General features: G+C 37.4%; 1 protein-coding gene across 3 annotated transcripts in view; it reads left to right on the top strand.

Moving 5' to 3' along the window:
• Positions 1–21,492, top strand: part of LOC131591934 (semaphorin-3C) — a 115,790-nt gene that overhangs the window by 77,948 nt on the left and 16,350 nt on the right. For all 3 annotated transcript variants that reach the window (XM_058863065.1, XM_058863067.1, XM_058863066.1), the window contains exons 8-12: positions 358–500; positions 2,496–2,610; positions 4,936–5,005; positions 7,638–7,782; positions 12,532–12,754. In XM_058863065.1, coding sequence (XP_058719048.1) covers positions 358–500; positions 2,496–2,610; positions 4,936–5,005; positions 7,638–7,782; positions 12,532–12,754 — 696 coding nt within the window. The remainder of the gene's footprint in view (positions 1–357; positions 501–2,495; positions 2,611–4,935; positions 5,006–7,637; positions 7,783–12,531; positions 12,755–21,492) is intronic.

Consider the following 21,492-nt stretch of genomic DNA (forward strand, 5'->3'; position numbering starts at 1 on the left):
TTATCTATGAACCTCATTTGTTATATTTCTAAGCTCTTCCAGCTTATTTTTATGTTTTGTCTCAATGAGACATTCCTTTGGTGCCCCAGATAACACACTGATTCTTCCTTCTTCCTTGAAGTCTTTGAGTCTCTGCATTAATCTAATACCACTGCTTCTGGACTGCTTCTCTAAAAATCTGCTATGAAATAAAATTTGAGGATGCAAACACATATGGTTGCCAGCAAGGGGCCATTTACTTCTTAATATTTGGTATATTCACCACTTCCTTGAAGCAGTCAGTAAATGTCAAATCATTCATTGCTTATACTGATACATCTTTTGGTTTCATCCTTTTGGTAAACTTTTTCATTTCAGAGCCTATTTTTGTGGATGCTCATGTTATCCCAGATGGCACTGACCCCAATGATGCCAAAATCTACTTCTTCTTCAAAGAAAGACTCACAGACAACAGCGGCAGCACAAAGCAAATTCATTCAATGATTGCAAGAGTATGCCCAGTAAGAACTATTTTTTTTACCAGGTTGCTGGGATAAGCTGCTAGTGTGACATGATCATGTAAAAGACTAAATGTTTGAAAAGCCTTGGCGGATTTGACAAAAAGATTTGACAAAGTTTCCTGTTCCTGTGTCACCATTCATAATTGAGAAGAGTTGTTACTGAACTCACAGCTAGGGTCTGAACAGGTTATGTATATCTGACTTTATGTGTAAGAATATGGAAATGTAAAGGTTCAGGAATTTGTGTATTTCTCTGACTGAGTCAGAATAGCTGCCAGTGTTGGATTTTCCTTGAAATTGTTGAATTGTCCTTGGCACAAATAAGGCACATTATTTTCTTAATAAAAATGAACTTTAAGCAGTGAAGGCTTTCACACACACACACACTCAAAATATTTAAAGCATATCCAAAATATCAAGCTTTTAAGTTGGTGGATTTAACTTGCAAATGCTGTTTTCATTTTTATGGCATCTGTTCTTTCTACTTGCTTGTATTGATGCATGTGTGAGCCTAACTTTAAAAATGTGCACAGGAAATTTAAATTCAGGAGCTATAGCTATTCCTGGGCAATAATTAATTTTTTTTTGCAGAACTCTTCATTGTCTCTATTTTGTGGGTTTGGGGTTTTTTTTTATATCTCTAATCAACTGTAGATGAAAAATTACTGAAGCAGCTATTAATATCTCTGGCAAAATCAATTATTTTTTTTTCTTTAATGAGAGAAAAATTATAAATGTACAATTGCTGCTAGCCTATTCATTCTTTCTTTTGGAAGGTTTCAGGAAGTTCATTGTGAGTGTTTATATATTCCTTTTCTTTACATTGGGTTTTCTTTAAAATTTGATGCTTTGTGATGTTGTTTTGCCTAGGTGTGAAGGTGCTTGTCCTTCTCTGGCATGTGATCTCTTTTATAATCTCCGTTCCCTGTATTTTAGTGAGAGTGCCTAAAGGCCTTTTTTGGTATTTTGCAAGAAGACATTTGACACAATTACAGCTGCATTTGGTTTTTCACTGTTACAGCAAAGCCCAGATGATTTTTGAAAGGCCTAAGCCTTTTTAGGCTTACACTGAAGCCAGTGGCAGAATCCCAAGGCAAATGAAAATAAATCTGAGCCAGTCGTTTTTGTATACTTGTATACACACCATCGTGTTCATGTATCAACACCTTTGAGACTGGCAAGATATATCACCCCCTGAAAAGACTCCTTATAAGTCACCCAAAACATTGGATTACCAACTCCAACAGCATCAGTGAATAGCATAGCACTTTATTGAAATCACATTTCAATTTGGTTTTTCTCTTTCCTTGGGTGACATCATGTTGTGCAGTTTGGAAGACGCTGCTCTTACATAAGGCATTCACCAGCACAGTTAGCCAGGATCTGTCACCAAACTGCTGCATCCCCTGGTTTGGCAGCTACAGTTCCCACCTAGAGCCATGGAAAATTGGAAAGATCTGCAAGTGAGCTGTGACCAGGCCATATCTGGACCAAGCTAGCAGGACTTGCAACAGTGCATAACTAGCTTGACCGACAGTAGCCATCATTTCTGAGTATTGTCTAGAGCATCCACCTCATGTGAAGTGTGTTTTATTAGGTCAGGTGCAGCTATGCTGCTGTCAGGACGAGAAGAAACATTCCTCTGTAGATCCATGAGACCTTTCAGAGTGTGCATGGTCTTTATCCTGGGTGCCAATGAGTGATGCAGTCATTTCCAGTCATAACAGCATACACTGCTGATGCACAAAATCTACTGCCCAACCCTCCAACCCTTCTAGCCCAGCAGAAAAAGTCCACTCAGAAAACTAATTCTCGTTTTTTTTCTGCATATAGAATGCTTAGATGAGGGGATTTTGCTTAGGCCTATCTCTGTTAAATATGAAATTTACCAGATAATTATCTTGATAATGAATTAACCTGAGAAAAATGTGGGAAAACCCAGTAAAATATTAGCTGTTTTATTTCTTCTCTTATGAAAATAATATTCCTTTCCAGAATGACACAGGAGGTCAGCGCAGTCTCGTGAACAAGTGGACAACATTCTTGAAAGCAAGACTTGTGTGCTCAGTAATGGATGAAGATGGAACAGAAACATACTTTGATGAATTAGGTATCACAAAAAACATTCCTTAAAATTTTATCTGAATGCTACATTTTGTGCATATTTAATGACTGATTTTCATTCAGTTTCTCAGTCAAGTTGTTCTTAGTGAAATCATAGCACTAGAAGTCCATGACAAAATTCCTCTTTCAGTTTTATGATGGCAAAATAAAAAAAACTTCCTAAGTCTCTCTGTGTAATTATCATTACCTTTGAAATAAAGGTAATTGATCTTGACTATGTAAAACAATGACATATGTAAAGAATTAATATTTAGAAGGAAACATCTGAGTGACTTTTAATATTTTGCTACTAGCTTGGATTACAATAGAGGGTTTTTAACATCCCTTTGAAACTGTTTCTTATACCACTGTGTAACACACAGTGTTACACATCATTTTCCATAATGCATTTTTTTTTCTATTTTTTGATCACAGTCCTAAATTTGGTAATTCAAGATAATACTAATAAATCCTGTTACTGGCACCAGCAATAGCACTATTCATAAATATAATTTCTCAGGAATCATTCAGTCACATCAATTTTTGTTTCAACATGTGAAATACTGTAAATATTCTATGCATATAATCTTTATTACGTTATTACGTATTTATCAGTACTTAACATTAATAATAATATTGATGTTAACTACTATTTAAATTACTATCATTCAATATTAATGATGTTGATATGTAATATTAATGCTAATAAACATTAATATTACATCTATATATATTACATAATCTATATTATGATACAGCAATCACAAGAAGTTTCTTTTCATGAAGGAATTAATAGATGCATGTACTTACATGCCAAACAACATTATCAGAAAGTTTCAAATTCTATATTTTCCACAGCTGAGATGTGCAAAATCATAGTTCTAAATTCAGGTATTGGAAGATTTAGTATGTGCTTTACTATAAATACAAGTAATATAGGCAGCTAATGTGCCCTGCACTGGGTCTGCATCTGGTTCTGATCTTCTCTCATTGTATCCTCTCCCTCTTTTGTCCATTCTTATTTCTGATTCCCACCATAGCAAATGAGGTTTAGAGTCTTTTGAGTTTATATATTTACAACTCTTTTGTGTACTTGCTTTGGTTCAAGTTTTCAATGGAACCTGATTGGACCTAGGAATAGTTCCTAACCTGGTCTAGCTCGGAATGCGCAAGGTGCTTGGAGGACTGATTTTCTGAAGTTTACAGTGCCTCAGCACTGCCACAGCTCATCTTTCAGAACTGTGATTTACCAACCCCCTCCTCATCAACAAAGCAGTAGGATAAGTGCTTTTAGTTTCTTGTATGACAAAGTGTAGGACCATAGTGAACAGGGGACAATGCTCTCAGCGTGGGCTCCCAGCACAATTTCACAGCAAAGAGGAAGAATCCAATCACAGCTGGAAATTCAGAAAACTGGGAGAGAGCAAACACATGATTCTGTGTTCATGTATAATGCAGGAGAGTATAACACTTCCAGTTCTGCATGGTGAAGTCTTTTGCTTTTGACATACTGAAAAGAATATTTAAAAAATTCAGCAGGCTAAATGAAAGAGCCACATAAATTAATGGAAAGCTGAAGAACATATTCTGTGATAAAAAGCTCAAACAGTTCAGTCTTTTTTTGTTGTAAATTAAGTGTAAGAGGTAGCATGATTATAGTTATTAAAAACATTTGTGAGGAGAAAATGTCAGAGATTAAAGTGGTCCTCACTGAAGTGTAAAAAAAAAATCAACAGATCAGAGGTAATAGTGGGTAGATTGATTTTGGTGAGTAGGTACAGTGAGTTTTGCACGGTGCAGTCAATAAATCCCTACACAACAGGAGGCAGGAGGTTTACATCCCTCACCGTCTTTACTGCAAAGCTGTCTGTTCATACCATGTTGAAAATGCACTAGTGAGGACACTCCAGTGCAGTCTGGACAATAAAACACCTAATTTCCCTGTTCTCAATTACATCCATCTATGGGAACTCTTTGTCTTTAACCTAATGCAACTTTAATGTTTCCCTACTGCTAAACAACCTGCTGAAACAAGATACAGCTGAGAAAAATGTGTGACATAGATCCTGAATGTATTTGAAAATCTTTGCCTTCTGTCTCCACAAGGCTAGGGGGCATGAAGTTAATTTCCAAATTTGTTTCTGAATGTTCAAATGCCAGATATATGCATAAATGGTCTGTTCATGTGGTAAGTCTCCTTGTTCCCATTCAAGTCTTGAGATAAAACTACTGTTGAGTTTAGGAGAAATAAAATCATCAATTAAACTGGAAAATAAAGGTTTTAAAAATAAAGAAAAACTATTCAAAATGTTTTTCTTTCTCTTTCTTACAGAGGATGTGTTTCTCCTAGAGACAGATAACCCCAGAACAACACTCGTGTATGGAATTTTTACAACATCAAGGTAAACATGGAGATTTGAAAAAAAATTACCTGAACTGCCTGATTTTCTGTATGAAAACTCAAACTGGTATTTTGTGGATGAGGCTGTGCTGGGCAATTTTGTGTGTCTGCTTTGGCTGTGGTTTGCATGCAGGAGTCTCAGTGTCATTGCTGTTGCTATCTGTGTCAGAGCTATGCCTCTTGGAGCAAACTGCTTCCTGCCACACTGTCAGCTGCCACTGGGAAAACGTTCCAGAGAACTCATGTGGCATCTGAGAGCACTTAACACCTCCTGAAGAACATCCAGCATCCCTGAAGGATCAAACCAGGAATTCTTACATGAATTCATACCAATGATTTCCAGTCTCTGGGCTGGCTGATGATCACAGAGGTTGGCTTTGGTTGGCTACAAAAGGAGAAGCTTAAGTGGCATTTGGTCACCTCCTTGCAGCTCCCTGTTGCCAGTCAGTAGTGTTCACTCACTGTCTGGTTTAGAAAGCATTTTCTGAGCTCCCAAGGGTGGTAGAAGCACTAGATGTGGCTTACTATGCTGAAACTCTCCACAAAGATAGACTGACAGGTGGACCAACAGATTCTTCCACCTCCACCTCTATTTTTTATTTTTCCTCTTGCCCTCACTACACAGTGTTAACACAGAGTAAAATTGGTTACTACCCCCTGATTTCTGATATGCTACCCTTTATTATTTACCTGTTATTTATTACACTCAAAGAAGTCTTCTGTTTTGTTTTTTTTAATTTTAATTTAATTTATTTAATTAAATTAGAAAATTATGTAATTTATTATTAATAATTCCTTTAATGGCAATTTTTAGTAAAAAAATACTTTCAGATCCTTTTTGCTCCAATAAACTTTTTTTTACTGGATACAGGGGTCTGCTTGCTCAAATATGTAAATATGACAGGAGAATAAGATTCTGTGATATCTAATTCAGAAAAAAAGTATCACTTAACTTGTAAACTTAGATGTTGTCTATAATTCCTATTTCACAAAAAGAGAAAAGGATGAGCTTATGTTTAGTAGTAAAACCACACTTATCTTTAGGTTAGGGGTGCAACAAGACTGAACTGGAAACACTTCTACCTAATTCTGGTATTTCTCAGTGGAAATGAGGTTTGAATCAAGGGACCACATAAGGTTACAAAAAAAAAAAAAAAAAAAAAAGAAAAATTCACTTTTTCCTGGCTCTTAAGATATTTTCTCTCTCTACTGAAGTTTTTACACATGCATTTCTGTTATCATTAAGCATACGGTCTATTCTTGCTTTATTTTTGTTCAGCTATAGGTTCAATGTGTTACCTAGTTAAATACAGAAACCGTAAGGATTTTTACTCCTTAATAGTTCCCATATCTTCATCTCTGTAGACTTCCAACTCATAAGAGTAGCAAGAGAGAAATATCACAGGAAGTAATAACTAGTAGTATTTTTATCTAAATCATAGAGAAGGAAACTGAGTAATCTGAACTAAATTATTTTAGTGTCATAATATGCTGTAAATGTAACATAAAACATTTGGAAAGACTAAATGCATTTCTCAAAATCTATTAATGCCTAGTAAAATTTCCACAAATGCCATAATCCAGCTAAAAGGTTCATTCCACTAATCCATATATATCTGAGAGCAATGTGGATTTCACTTTGGTTGTGTTACACTATGTGTAATATTTTCAGGCTTTTTTCTGGAGTGTTTTTTCTTCTTCAGCTGAAAACAGTTACTCAGATTATCTTCATCCTACAGTTAACACCAGGCAGATTTTAGACTGTCTAGAGTTTCCACTTTTTAAAAATGAATGTTACAAACCTTACATGAAGTGAGAGTTAAAATGAAGTTCATTCACTGTAGTCAGCCTTAGCATCAACCTGGAAATTTTTTTCCCTAGTGCTCTTCATCATCACAGGGTGATGGAGAACATTCAGGGCTTGTGCTACCTGTATCCATGGCTGAATCTAGAGCAGTGGGAAGAACATTCCCTTTTCTTAGGCAAATCCCTTGGTTCTCCTCAGGAAACTTCAAACTTGGATCTTCATAAGACCAGTTTTATGGGTGGACTGTACAGGAGTAATTCCTTTACAGCCACATCATGTCCCCATTTTTTGCAAAAACATCTGGAAAGTGATTATAATTATCCAACTGATTGTCATCGCTTTGGATATTTTGATTATATTTTAGCCATGTATTGTAGGAGGCTCATGGAGGTCTTGTGGTTAATATACTGGAAGGGAGTTATGGAAACCTGTGCTGAGCTTGGCAGTAAAAAGTTTATAAAACTCCTGCCTCACTGAACTCAGCAATATTTTTGCCATTGATTTAAATGGAGCCAGATTATATTTCTTCTATATTTAGCATTACGAAATCTTATTGCACCAGCAGGGCAGTGCCTGCCCCTCTCTTTTTTCAGTTCACTGTTCAGAAAGGTGCTAAGTCTTAAGAAGTAGTGGTGCATATTGGGCAGCTAGATTAGTTGATTTAAAATGTTTTAAATCCATATAAAAGCAATAAATTGTATGAAATATTATATTAGAGGTGTCTTTCAACATTGGACCATGTAAAATTATGGAAGAGCTATAAAAAAGTTTTTGTAAAACTATAAAAAAGTAGATTGCAATGCTAACTTTTTCTTCTGTCTTCCAGCTCCATATTTAAAGGCTCAGCCGTGTGTGTGTATCATCTGTCTGACATCCAGACTGTGTTCAATGGACCATTTGCACACAAGGAGGGCCCAAACCACCAGCTGATTCCATATCAGGGCAGAATTCCATACCCACGACCTGGCACCGTAAGTACAAAGATGTTTATTCAGTCTTGCCAACTGCTTGTCCTCATTTAATGCATAAATAAATATTATTTATTCCAGGAGAAAAGTCTGTATGTGACTGTGACAGTTACAATTCAGAACTATTTTATTTGCTTTTCAGTTGCCTACAAATCCAACTACAAATCGCGTAGTGTCTGGAAATCTAAAAAGAATTAAAAGTCATGTAAAATGCTACTCGTTCTTTTTCTGCTCAGAGGTGATAAGAATTAGTTCATTAGGTGATAGGCTTCTTGTTTGCATGTGCATTTCCATTTTTTGGGTACATTTGAGCAAACTGTAGTTAAATAAACAAGCATGCAAAGACAGCATTGTTAGTGTGTTCCACAGCCTGGATCCAAGTGTCTGTAAGTCTGTTTTCTGTCTGTATGAGTTTTCTTTAGTTGTCTAGACTCTTGCGCCTCTACTCAGATGCTTAGGAGATGTAGTAGGAGATTTAGACAATGAGGTTTCTGGGACTTGTCACTTGACTAAATCATACCCTGACAGGTTCTGAATCTTAGAAGAGAGACCTAGAAATAGATGTTTCTAGAAAATTTTCTTGTCATTCAGTTCACCATAGTCTCCCTCATAAGAATGCTTTCTGTATGCCTTACTTTCAGAACTTTCTTTAACTGTGTCAGGGGTAGTAATAATCTTCCAATAAATTCTGTACACAATTAGAGTTAGCTCTGTTTCCCAGTTGTGTAAAAGTATCTCATGAAATATTTTAAACAAAACAGTTGTTTCTTCTTACTTTTCAACTTCATGATGTATAAAATTGCTGTTAATGCACTTTCTTCTTTATTTATTTACTTACTTATTTTAGCTGTTCTTAATTTATGTTTAGCAGAAATGTGACATCTAATATTTCAAGCTTTAATGAAGAATGTATGAACTTTCTATAGAATCATCTCCGAATCCAAATTTGCTAAATGAAGTATGGTAGTGTGTGTGTGTGTTGACTCCTATGAAGTCTTACAGTTTCTCAAGTATCAGAATGAAATAAGTATGCAGAGAAACATAAATTATCTCTCAACAATGCAGTTATATATTTTTTTAGATTAACACTTTGTTGCTTTTCCATTCATCACAGGAAATTAAATTTTATTTAAATTTTGCCAGTCCCTGTGAGAACCTTTAGCCATATCACTATTTTAGTCTGATTTGTCTTTATACTGCAAAATCTTGTCCTTTTTATATCTTTCTTTCTTTCTTGTACATGGAATAGCTAGGTACATGGAATAGCTCTCCCCATTCACACAATTCTTCATGACATTTTAATGCAGTTGTTTCTGGCTTTAAGAGTTAGGACTTCACATTCCCAGATCTCTAGAATTAACTAATCAATACCTGACATACCACTAAGCTCTAATGCTAGCATTAGTCTTTCCTTGCAATTAATTCATACAGCTCTAATCTCATGAGTTCACTGGGGCTTTTAAAAAAAGACTCATTTGAACAGGAAGTTTCACACCCTTGTGATTAGTCACATTTCAAAGTTTCTTGCTTCTTCAGAGTATTTTGTTTGTATGTGTTTCCTCAACCACTGCCATGTTTTTCTTGGTTCATGTCTTGGAGGCTTTTGCGGTATTCCAGATGGGCCTAAAGAAATTGGGCAACACAACAGAAAGGGGAAAAAAATCAGATTTGGATTTTACATGGTGACAGAAGTTATCTACACTTTCCAGATACGCTGATGAGCTCTGAATTTGAAGATAAATTCTTAAATCATAGCTCATAGAGATTCCTTTAGATGACCATTGCTGGTTTTTGGATCACTGGCTTTTGTGTGTTCCTCATGATTCAGCCACAACACAGTATCCATAAGTCATATTTTTTAAGATGGAATTTCTTTGGCTTTTCTTTTATTTCCCTGCCGAAATAAAATCCACTTTTAATGTGTGCCACAAACTTCATTTTTCACTTATATCAAAGCATCTGTGAAAATCAGGACATGGGGATTTTTCCTTACTCAGAATTTGTGCTCAAAGAGTTAACATGATTAGCCAGGTTTGCAGTCTGTGGGGCTTCTTTTCTTCCCTGGAATGTACTTTCTTTGTAACTTCTGGGATGCTGCACTAGAGAGGCATGCCTTTTTATATGACATGGAAAATCCTATGTTGCAGTTGCCTAAAGAGATATTCATACTAAACCTCTGGCTAGAAATGAAAGTTCATTGTGTTGCAGTACACTGGATAAACAATGGACAGGCTTCAGTGTAGCTTGAGTAGGATTAAATAAAGCAATACAGTCTTTTGGCCATGATCAACTCTGCAGTGTTTGGCTGGCCTTCACTAAATACCAATGGTTTCTTATTTCTCCACAAGCAAAACTTACTTATGGAAAAAAAAAATACATAATTGGCAGCTTGCTACTGAACTCTGTGATGTTTGAGGGTAGTTTCCATTTTTCAGAGTTTACAGAAATAGTTTTTGTACCTACATCATATGGGGGAATATGCTGTAAATTAAAGAATTTTGATAATCGAGTGTGAACATAAAATTGTGTAGACAAGTTCTCAAATGAGCTGTGAAGGCTGCCCATTCAATCCTTCCAGGAAAGAGAGAGCTTATGGGTTTCTTCAGTATCATCTTTTGCTTGTCACTGGTTTAGCAAAAGAATTAATTGATTAAAGATGTTTGCTAAGGCTTTGCTCGGAACAATGATATAATGTAAGTTTTTAGGGTCATGCTGGTGTGAATCATAGCACAGACATTTTTGCAAGAAGTCACAGACAGAAGTCTTATGACTCCAAGTCAATAATGGAAGGGTTGAAAGTATCAGAGAAAGAGTTTTAATTGAGTTATGTGAGACAGGAAGGTTTAAGTTGAACTGTTTGTGAAACAGAATCCCTCTTGAAAGGAAATAGGGTCTGGCAGAGTACTACCAAGTAGAATAATCTTACTAATGATGAATGCAGTTCTTTTTTAAGCATTTGTTGCTAATCTTAACAGATAGTTCCATACATTTTCTGGAATGTGGATGAAAATTCCAGAGAGGGTAAAGCAAGCAAGATAATAAGAATTCTCCTTTGTGAGCAACCTTAGAGTGTTAACATATAGCATCATTTCTAATGAGAGCCAAAACAAAACCCTTAGGATAAATATGAGCCCAGAAAAATAAATTGTCAGGGATGTCAGATGAGAGAAACAACCCATGTCTGAGCTGAGTTCTGGTTCTTCTTCCTGGATGGAACTGATGCCAGAGCAATTTCTTTTAAAGAGTTCCTACCAGAGCTGTTCTACTTTGTCTAAATAATTGACTCCTAATTGAGCCAGAAGATGACTCTAAAGCTTGTGATTAGGCTGGAGTCCCCTCTCTATTTGTTTTCTGGTATGGCCAATGAGCAGTGAATTGGGTGCACAATATGGAGCAGCTTTAGCAGTGAGGGTAGAACAGGCTGTGGTTACTCTCCTGCCTGTGGTTACGGGGATGCCCCGGGAGGTGAAGACCCAAATTCTAACATTGCATCTCATCAGGTAGGTTGGACACATGACTCACATTTCCCCAGACAGTTTCCAAGTCTCTCAGAATATGATTCATTTTATGTCATTTTAGCCATCTAAAAGCAGGGTGTTTAGTCCGAATTGCTGACTACAGAGGAAACCTAAGAATAGATGCCTGACTTTAAGAGAGTAAAAGTCAGGTGAGGTAAATCTCTCCCTAAGCTACTGGCTATTTTGTGTCTGTGGTTTTGACCAGAAATTCCATCCTAGATGTAAGAATGGCCCTTGTCAAAATAAACAAATTTCTGTCAAGTGCTTTTTATTGAACAAATCATTTTCCAGTTGGAAAAAAATACTGCATTGAAACACTTCTGAATCTCTCCAGTACTCTGAGGAGAGTCACAGCTCAGAAATATGGTTAGGGGAAAAAATGAAAACTCAGGAGCAGCAATAAGAAGTGAGGTAGTGGTAGCTGGAAAAAATAAATCAAGTAAATTAACATCGATACATCCAGAACTTTGTACAAATTACTGATAAAACTCAGATTTCTTCACAATTTCCTTTTATTTTCAAACTCAGTAAAGACTTTTCTAAGATGTCTAATATTTTCTCATGAGGCCCAGAATGCCTCAGGGATGATTATTTGGATAGTTCTTCATTATAGTTAAAGAAGCATCCAAAGTATTCATGGACTTCAGTTACTTCTCAGGCATAGGGGAAAGTATAGACAACCTTTTCAGATATAAATAAGTTGTTATGGGACTCCCTCCTTAACTCCATATTATTGCTCTTTCAAATGAAGATGAGTAACAGGCCCTTTCATCATCTTATAATCAACAGAATGACAAGAGGGATATTGGCCAAATTACAATTAAGTATCAGATTTTGTCTTCTGCCTTTGTAGTAATTCTGTAAAAATCAAATGCCAAAGTTTGGTATCTTCCTGTACCAACCTTTTGGATTTTTTTTTTTTTTCAACAGGCAGTTTAGAAGCATAAAACATGTAGAAATAGTTTCAGAAGTACAGATCTTTGCAATCAAGCTGGATTTTGAAAATGCAAAAATATGTTTTGGTTTGTTTTATCAAAAGTGATGGGAGTTCAAAGTGTAGCTATTCAACACTTCATTGCCCTTACTGGAATATAGTAAGTTTGGCCCAAGTCTGAAGTGTTTTTTTTGAATTTTCTTTGTCGGCTATCTGTCCATATTTGTAAATGATGTGGAGATGAAAACTCTCTGAAAGATGGTAAGTGCTGTTCACCATTTCTGTGCATGTTTCTTGCAGTGTCCTGGAGGAGCCTTCACACCCAACGTGCGGACAACCAAAGAGTTTCCAGACGATGTTGTGACCTTCATTAGGAACCACCCTTTGATGTTTAATCCCATTTACCCAATACACAAGAGGCCATTAATCATCAGGATAGGAGCTGACTACAAGTATACAAAGATTGCTGTGGATCGAGTGAATGCTGCTGATGGAAGATACCATGTCTTGTTTCTCGGAACAGGTGAGACAAATTTGGCAGCATTCATTTTCCTCTGTTGCAATGTAATCTGCAATCAACTCTGATTTTTAAAATTTACAGCTTTCAGAAATATTTGTGTAAATGTTTCCACTATACAGAAATGTTATAGAAATCCAGGAATTATGTTCTTTTTACTTTCTGTGCATTTTTCCATTTACCATAGACATCAATTATGTGCAAGAGATACAATGTGTTGATCTTATTTTTGAGACAAAAAACAACACCAGTGCATATTTTATTTGATCTAAATTATAATACTTCTCTTGAATATGGTATGTCTGCAATATGATTCCACATTAGATTTTGATGATCTCTAGCACAAGAAAAAAATACCAAAATCTGGCTTTATAATGTTTTTATATACTCCCATCATCATTATTTAATTTATGCTGTGTAAGCTACTTCTGAAGAAAAGCACGATCTGATCAAGATGTTGCAAAGGCAGAAACAACTCCTCCAGAAAACAGTGGTAATATGGAAGTACTTAGCAGAGAAAAAGAAACAAATGGTTGGAGTCCTAGCAGTAGTGGACACAGAGAATTTGATCCAACTATTCTAAAATAATTTCTGTCTAATATAACCTATATTCTGTTTTTACTTACATCAAATTTGAATCTGGTGTTATGTGTCTGAAGTCTACAGGGAACAGGTTAAGTGATTCTTGTACTGATCAATTTTGATTTTTTTAAATATTCTGATATGAATCACACACTTTAGATTGAAGCAGACAAGTAGAGTGCTACTCTGAGTAGACCCTAGGACTCACTCACATCTGAAACTCCCACTGTTTTAACAGGGCATTAGAGGTTGATAGGCACAAAGACTAATCTTTTTTACTTTTTTTACTTTCAAGTAGAACAAAGGAAAATAACTCTATAGAGTTCTTTTAAAGAACAAATGTATCTCTGAACATCAGAAAATGATTACAGAGATGTCTTGCACTGCTTTTATGGTTCACATATTATTGGGGTCCTGATTGTTTTCTGCTTATGGAATAACTGTGTCTGCCAACTAACTCGCATGGGGCAGGGAATAACCATCTTGTTATAATAGATTTAGGAAGTGAGTGCTAAAAAATCACATAATGTCAGGCTTCTATAGAGAAAGTACTTAATGAAAGTATCTCTCTTCACTCTTCTTAGAAAAACCTCTCCAGCTATCAAAATCAGCAGGGTGCCTATGTGCCAAAGGAGGCCAACTGCACACTGTGCTGTGCATGCAGAAGTGTATCCAGCAAACAGGTTGATGGAAAGGATTTTTTCCCTGTATTTGGCTTCTGTTGGGAGTACTGTGCCCAGCTGTGGGCTCACCAGTACAAAAAAAACATTAACCTAGTGGAGCAGGATCAGTGGAGGGACTGTATGATGTATAAAAAAAAGATGAGAAGATGGGTTTATTCAGAGAAAGCTAAGGGGAGACCTTAATGCTGCTCACAGCTGTCAAATGGGTGGATACAATAGTCTAGTGGGAAGAAAACAGACGGGGACTCTTCTCAAGGTGCTCAGTGCCAAGGTGAGCATTTCACACAAGTTGCAATGTGGGACAGTGCTATTAGATATAAAGGAAAAAGTTTTTGCCAGCAGCATGATCAAACAGTTGGAAAAAGGATCCAGAGAGGTGATGAATTCTCCATCTTCAGAGACTCAAGAGATTTAAAACCCAGACAAACACAGAACTGCTCTAATAGGACTTGCTTTGAGTGTGGGACTGCACCAGATGTCTTCTGTCCCCTTAGATACACACGAGTCCTTGGGGCTGGATGGGATCCACCCAAGGATATTGAGGGAGCTGGCAGAGTTCTCACCAAGCCACTTTCCATCACTTAGCACAGTCCTGGCTAACTGGGGAGGACCCAGCTGATTGGAAGTTATGTGATGCCATCCACAAAAAGGGCCACAGGGAGGATGTGGGGAACTACAGACCTGTCAGTCAGACCTCAGGGCTGCAGAAGGGTGTGGAGCAGATAATTTTGAGTGCCATCACATGGTGTGTGCAGGACACTCAGGGATCAGACCCAGCCAGCAAGGGTTTGTGAAAAGCAGGTCCTGCTTGACCAGCCTGAGCTCCTTCTATGACCCACATGGGAGGTGACCCACACAGTGGATGAGGGAAAGGCTCTGGGTGTTGTTTACCTGGACTTTAGTAAAGCCTTTGACACCATTCCCACAGCATTCTCCTGGAGAAACTGGCTGATCATGGCCTGGATGGGAGCACTGTTCACTGGGGATAAAACTGGAGAGCTGGGCCCAGAGAGTGGTGCTGAATGGAGTCACAGCCAGCTGGTGGCTGGTCCCAAAGTGTTCCTTCAGGTCTCTCCCAACCTAAGCGATTCTATGATTCCATGTTTTTCCACTAAACCTTTACCGAGTCTTCATCTGATGTAGAGTGAATGCTTAGTATATGAAAAGGCATAGTCAGGGTAATGAATTATTCAAAGAATTTCATAAGTTTTTGATCTGGGTATTACTGTTTTCTTGACTGTAAGTTGATAAATTAGTTTTAAGGGATTCTTGACGTTTTCCTACTTGCAGCTGTTGGAAACTACTAAATGAACCCAATTAGGACAGGGATTTCTCTTTTTTTTCTTTTCAATGTATAGTGGTGCCATTGTTTCAAAGTGCTCTGTAAGCATCTAATGTTATTTGGAGGCAAATTCTACTGAAGCTTAGTGGAAAAGATTGAGACACAAGTTCCCAGACTATATAGATTGTTAATGTAGCAATGATAGTTAAAGCTAGAAAACTATTGAAAAGCTGAAATGTCCTTGAAATCACAATTTGATAGTAAACATTTTAATAACTCTGCAAGAGTTAAACATAGGTAATTTCATTTTATCCTTTGATGATCATCTGAGTGATTTTAGGTGATCAGTGTGGCCTCATAGACACACGTGAGCTGTTAAAAACATAAACATACCTTAGTCTGTTCTTATGTTAATCCTCCTCTGTGTACTGGCCCCATTATGGATCAGATACAAAAAGTGCAGCTCTTGATACTTTATATCCATTGCTTTATCTTCTTCATTACACTGGAGACAAGGATCATTTTCTGCATTCTAGTGAGATGGAGGGCAGGCATTATTCTTCCTGAGCAGGGCACAGGACATTAATACCTTCCAAGGTCTTCCTCCAAAGAAATCGTTGCAATATAAGTTACTGCATTTCTCAGCCCTTTCAAACAAAAGTGATCAGGTTTCAGCCACTGAGAGGAGAAACTTGTTTTCTTTATTCTCTGCTTTCTGTGAGACTCAGGAGGATTTGATAGAGATATTAAGTGTCAAAAGGAATGCAGAGGGAATTTGCTTTGGTGTCAGTTCATCCCAGCAAATGCAAAAACCACATTGTATGGGAGAATTTCATGTGACAATTTCCTTGGGAGTCTGAAGCCCCACAGCCAGACAATGGGACTTGACACCTGGTGACAATTACACTCAGTTCAAATGATGAGTTACTGCTGCTGAACTGAGATGTTGCCAGCCATGTCTGTCACTGTCAGTGACCTGTCTCATGCTTGAAATCAGAGTGTTTTATGTCTTGCCAGATGCAAAGCACACGAAATGTTTAGCTTTTCCTCTTTTCCTCCTCTAGCCTTAGTAATAAATCAGTTCCTGAAAGCAAGCGAAGAATAACAGAAGTAAAGAGCTCCAACAACCCCAGTGGCTTTCATCATGTAGCCATGGCACAGGAGGGTATAGGCAGCTCTGTAATTTTTTTCACCTTGGTGTGAACTAAATGTAGTGTTTCCTTTGCTCCCTCAGGCAGTTCTGTGCTCACAGGTGCTGGTCCATAGCCAGAGTTAATGCACTGCTTTTGTCCCTTTAAGGGAGACAAACAAAATAAATCCCAGGGACAGACATTGTTCTTGTGGCATTCCATGCTTTTCAAATGATTACAATCTCCTGGTTTTCCTATGTGTTTAAACATGAAGGCTCCCAAAGCACTTAACAAAACTTGATAGTTTTGTTAGGTCTCCCCTAAGGGGTCTCTTCACCCCTGTCTGGGCTGAGCTGATGTGGACTAAGGTGCAAGTCTGGACTGGTAGAGAGCAGTGCTGCAAGAAAAGAGTGCTGTCTATCTATCTTGTCTTCCCAAACAGAAACCCAAGACATAGTTTATTTGGAAAGAATGTAATCACTCATATGCATATTTGACTAGAGCAGTGCTGATGGTATTTTTTCCATATGCAATGAGAAATAACATAGTTCAAGAATTTGGGATTAGATTTCTGTTTCAATTATTCTATTTCTGTGATGGGGCAGGACTCAGTCCTGAGTTTTTTGGATTCACCCTAGGGTTTTACTGTAATTTGTTTACTCATTTCAGTTATATGTAAAAAACCTGAGCTTTCAATATTTTGTGTTCATCCTTTTGTATATTGTTTTCTGAGTTATAAGACAGGAGTAAAAACATCATGCAAACATATTTATGAGATTAATCTTCATTTACTAAGTGCCACCTACTGCTTGCAGCTCAAAAGCCTTTGGTCAGAGTACACACAGACTGCACAACCAAAAGATTATTCATGGGGTTTTTTATTGCTCTTGTTATTATGAAAATATTTAAATGTCTGGGTCAAACTTGGGTGCATTAAATAGCTATGGGCACCAATGGGATTTTTTTTCAGCTCCTTGCTATCAAGATATGATATGTTTTTCTGGAAAGAGATCTGAGTTACTGTCATAAAAAGGCACTACAGACTTCAGTGTGGCTTATTGAGATGATTAATGTCAGCCACATGCATCTGATGTGGCATGAGGCTGATCGATGTTTCTCATTATCTTTCCTTCTCTGATGAAACATTTGTTTTCAAAGTCTGGATGCATTAAGTGCCTCCAGAGCATAAGTTTGTAATACTCATTTTCATGGTGTTGTATGATGGCAGTCTTTTTGGAAAACCAACCCTTGCTGACAGTAGTAGCCTCCAGTAATGCAATAGCCAAATGATCTACAGATTCTAACGGGGAGATAATCTTGTCAAAAGAGCAAACTTGCCTCCCGTAGTTTTCCTGGCTGCTGCTTCGTGACTGTGAGCTTGGGAAGATGATGTTGCACAACAGTGGCACAACAGGCGTCAGACACAATTTCCTTCTTCCTCTTGGTCATAGTGCCTGAGTCATTCATAACCTTTTGTTGGCCTGTTCATCTGAAGCCTTTTCACAGTTTTAAGATGTAAGTTAAGATGTTATACCTCCACCTGCTTCATTTCCTTTGTTCAGCTTTTATTCAAGCAAGCTCACCCTGTGTCCCAAAAGATTGACTGAGCGAGGGCTATACAAAAACTTAGCCCTCAAGTGTGAGCATTTGTATTTGTCTTTTTGTTCTTTGATGCAGCTTGAATTTTATGAAGTTTCACAGAGATATTATGAGCTGGAAAAAAATTACCCCCATTTGACAGATGAGTGAAGTAAGCACAGAGAGGTTAGTGGCCATGGTGGGAGCTCTGAGTTACAGCAGACACAGAGCGTGGGAACGTGGCTGTCAGGCCTGACTGCTAACCTGCCACCCTCTCAGGTGCTCTGCTGAGCCTCAGCAGAGGCTGTTTTCTCAAACAGACATTTCAAACATTCTATCAACTTTTTGCTTTCTTTTTTTCTTTGTAAGGTTATTTGTATACATCAGGATCAACTCAGATAAGAGACCAGAAATAATTAGTTGCCATTAGGCTGACAGGTAAAACATGAAGAAAAGTTTTTAGAGGGTCTCCAGCAGTATCAGACACATCAGGGGTGGGGATTACTGAGAGAAGCTTCTTAAAACTCATGTCAGAGTAGAATTTGGTTCCTATTGCAGTCGTTTTTTATGATGTGGAAAATTTGGTGGTTTTATTTGTACTTCAGTTTGTCCATGTGATGTGGATCAGGAGTAAATGGGTCCTGGCTCTCTTTGAGGCTCACATTACTGACAGCTGCAGTGTTCACTTGGAACTGGAAAAATAAAAACTAGTCAAAATTCAGAGAAAAAGTTTTATACTCAGACCTTCTGATTCAGCCAAAAAACTCCATATTTTTCGTATCTGTTCATTAAGCTTTACTTTTTCCATTGCCCATGGTCAGGCAGACTAGGAATTAATGTAATCAGGCACAGTCTAACTGGTATTGATGAAGCTTAGCTGATTAATATCAGTCCAGAATCATGCCTTGCATTTCAATAAATATTATTATAATTATGATGAGTTGCCTCTTATGCTTCCATTCCATTTATCGGAATGCTTTCCTTCTTCATTTATTTCCCACTCTGGATACATTCTACACCTTTTTTTGGTCTGCACTTCCCTTCCTTGCTGTTCCCAGTTTCTCAGTCCTCTCAGAAGGAATGTGATCTCAGTGTCATTGTCTTTCATGTCAAGCTGGGGCACCCACATTTGTTAAGCAGGTTTGAAATGGAAAAGCATTTTGGGTCACTCCTGTCCTTTTGCTGTCAGCTTGAGGGAGATTCTCTTTTGTTTGTCCATCTCCCCCTAACTCACAGACTGCTGAGCTGATGCAAGGCTGCAAACAGCTCCCAGTGAGGAATTGGGAAAGTGGTGACCAAAATTCTGCCTCTTTATTTCTTAGTGACGGATTGATATTCTGGAGACATAGTAGCTTTTTCTTGACTATGTAAAATCATAGCAGTGGAGAACTGTTTTCAAGTGGATTTCTGGAAGGAACAAGTAAATGGCAAAGGAAACCATGCTATTCCTTTTTATGAATTTTAGAGGAGTACCTTCTAATTTCATACATTGGCCAAACTTGAAAAAATTTCACTTGCACTTGTTTGATGATCTCTTATGCCTGATTTACAGCATAAAATATTATCTATTGTGAAATAAACTCAGAAACAGCTCAGGCAATACTTTGCATAAATGTTCTGTAGTGCACAGTGCTTCATCCTTTCCTCTGACCCAGGGAATTTAGTTCACATTTTTGCCATTAGCAGAAATAATCAAATAATATTTTTAACAAAACTCAAATGTACCATAAGCTTTGTATGTGAACACATGTAAGTGACTTGATTTGTCAGATACAAATTTGTGTTTATAGTGGAGACAGCAGTGCTGCTGAGAAAGAAACAAAAAGTGGGGTTTGGGGACAAATATTTGCTTTCCATTTATTAAGGAAGAGGCTGACTAACAGTAGCAAGACTATTTTTAGAAGCAATGGGAGAACTATAGCCTTTATATTATTGCTTTATATTATTGGAAGTGTTTATATATAGGTGTATATAGAGAGATATATATGTACAGACTATTAGAATCCCTTGCTTTAAGAAATTTCATTTAATCAATAGCTTTCTATTACCTACATGAATATTTATTCTAAATGTTGTATTAAGTCTTCTTTGAAACAATGGAACATTCCTTTCTGCAAGGACCTGTCTATCATGGTACAATACTGAGTCAAAGCAAATGGTAAAATACTGAGTCAAAGGGAATTAATACAAAGGTAAACAGTCCTTCACTCTGTGTATTTTTCTGGGGTGTGACAAAAAGGTAGATAGGAACCTGCTTTACAAATAGGAAAGGTTATTAGGACACAAGGACTTGGCGTCAGGCATTATCAATATTTTCTGTGCCAATGCCCAGGATAAAATCTCCTCTCAGGTTCTGATTTCAGTTTGGTGAAATGTTTGAGGACTCAAGACAATTTAGGAATTTTAAATGTGTGGCGTGTGCTAATGGATCATTGACATAAACCGGTTCTTCAGAGGCTCAGCAGCCTTACATTCCTTTGCAGGTAAGGTCACTGTCAACATGCTTAGTGCCCTGTCTGTCAGGGTTACAGGTACTTGACATTTTGCAGGCAGCTGCAAAAAACAACCCAAAAGGCTGCAATTCCTTCCTGCATTTCTGACTGAGTATTTTGTATAGAGTTTAATGTTAGAGAGAGAGAACTGATAAAAGAATGCAAAGAGGCAGAAGTAGGCTGGACTGAAGCCATGTGCATGTGTGAGTGGGTTATTCCCTTAAGCAGGAGAAGAAATACACACAACCCCTTTCTCCTTTCCTCTGAGGGAGGCATCTGCAGCAGTTTAACACTTCAGTGGGTCCTGGCAGTTACTAAATCTCTCTCAGATTCTCGTAGCTTTGCTAATACTGGCACCCAGGCTAGACCACAGCTGTGCTATCACAAGATTGAGTTTCAGTAAAGTTTCTTCAGAAGGAACTGTTTTATCATGCCATTGTATAATGAGAATAAATGTCTCCGTAGAAATTCTCATGAAAAATTCATGCCTAACTTGCCCTGAGCATGTGCCATTGATAGCTACACATTTTTAAGTCTTGTCAGCTTTCAATTTCTCTTTCCCTTCTTTTTTTTAAAGACCAAATACTGTAATGTGCTCTCTGTGTGTGGTCAAGTGATTAAATATCAGTATTCTGTCTTTAAACCTTTTTTTTTTTTTGTAATAATAATAATAATAACAACAACAACAAGTAGTAGTAGTAGTAGTAGTGGTGATGGTGGTAGTAGTGGTAGTATCTGGCTTCTTCAAGTGAAATAAAGAGATGCAAATTACTTACAGTAATCATCTTACTCTGCAGCTCTAGCTACAGAATTTAGTCACTGAGCTTAAAGCAAAAATAAAATTCAACTTTTTCAGCTTACATTGTCTTTGTTATGAGTTGCCAAACAGGAAACTGAAATTTCCCCATAAATGTAGATACTTGCCTATATTGTGCTATGCTAATGTTCTTCCAACTGCACGACTCTACATTGCTCTTAAAACTTTTGAAGGCTGAAC

Source organism: Poecile atricapillus, chromosome W, assembly GCF_030490865.1.
Source record: "Poecile atricapillus isolate bPoeAtr1 chromosome W, bPoeAtr1.hap1, whole genome shotgun sequence".
Lineage (NCBI taxonomy): Eukaryota > Metazoa > Chordata > Aves > Passeriformes > Paridae > Poecile > Poecile atricapillus.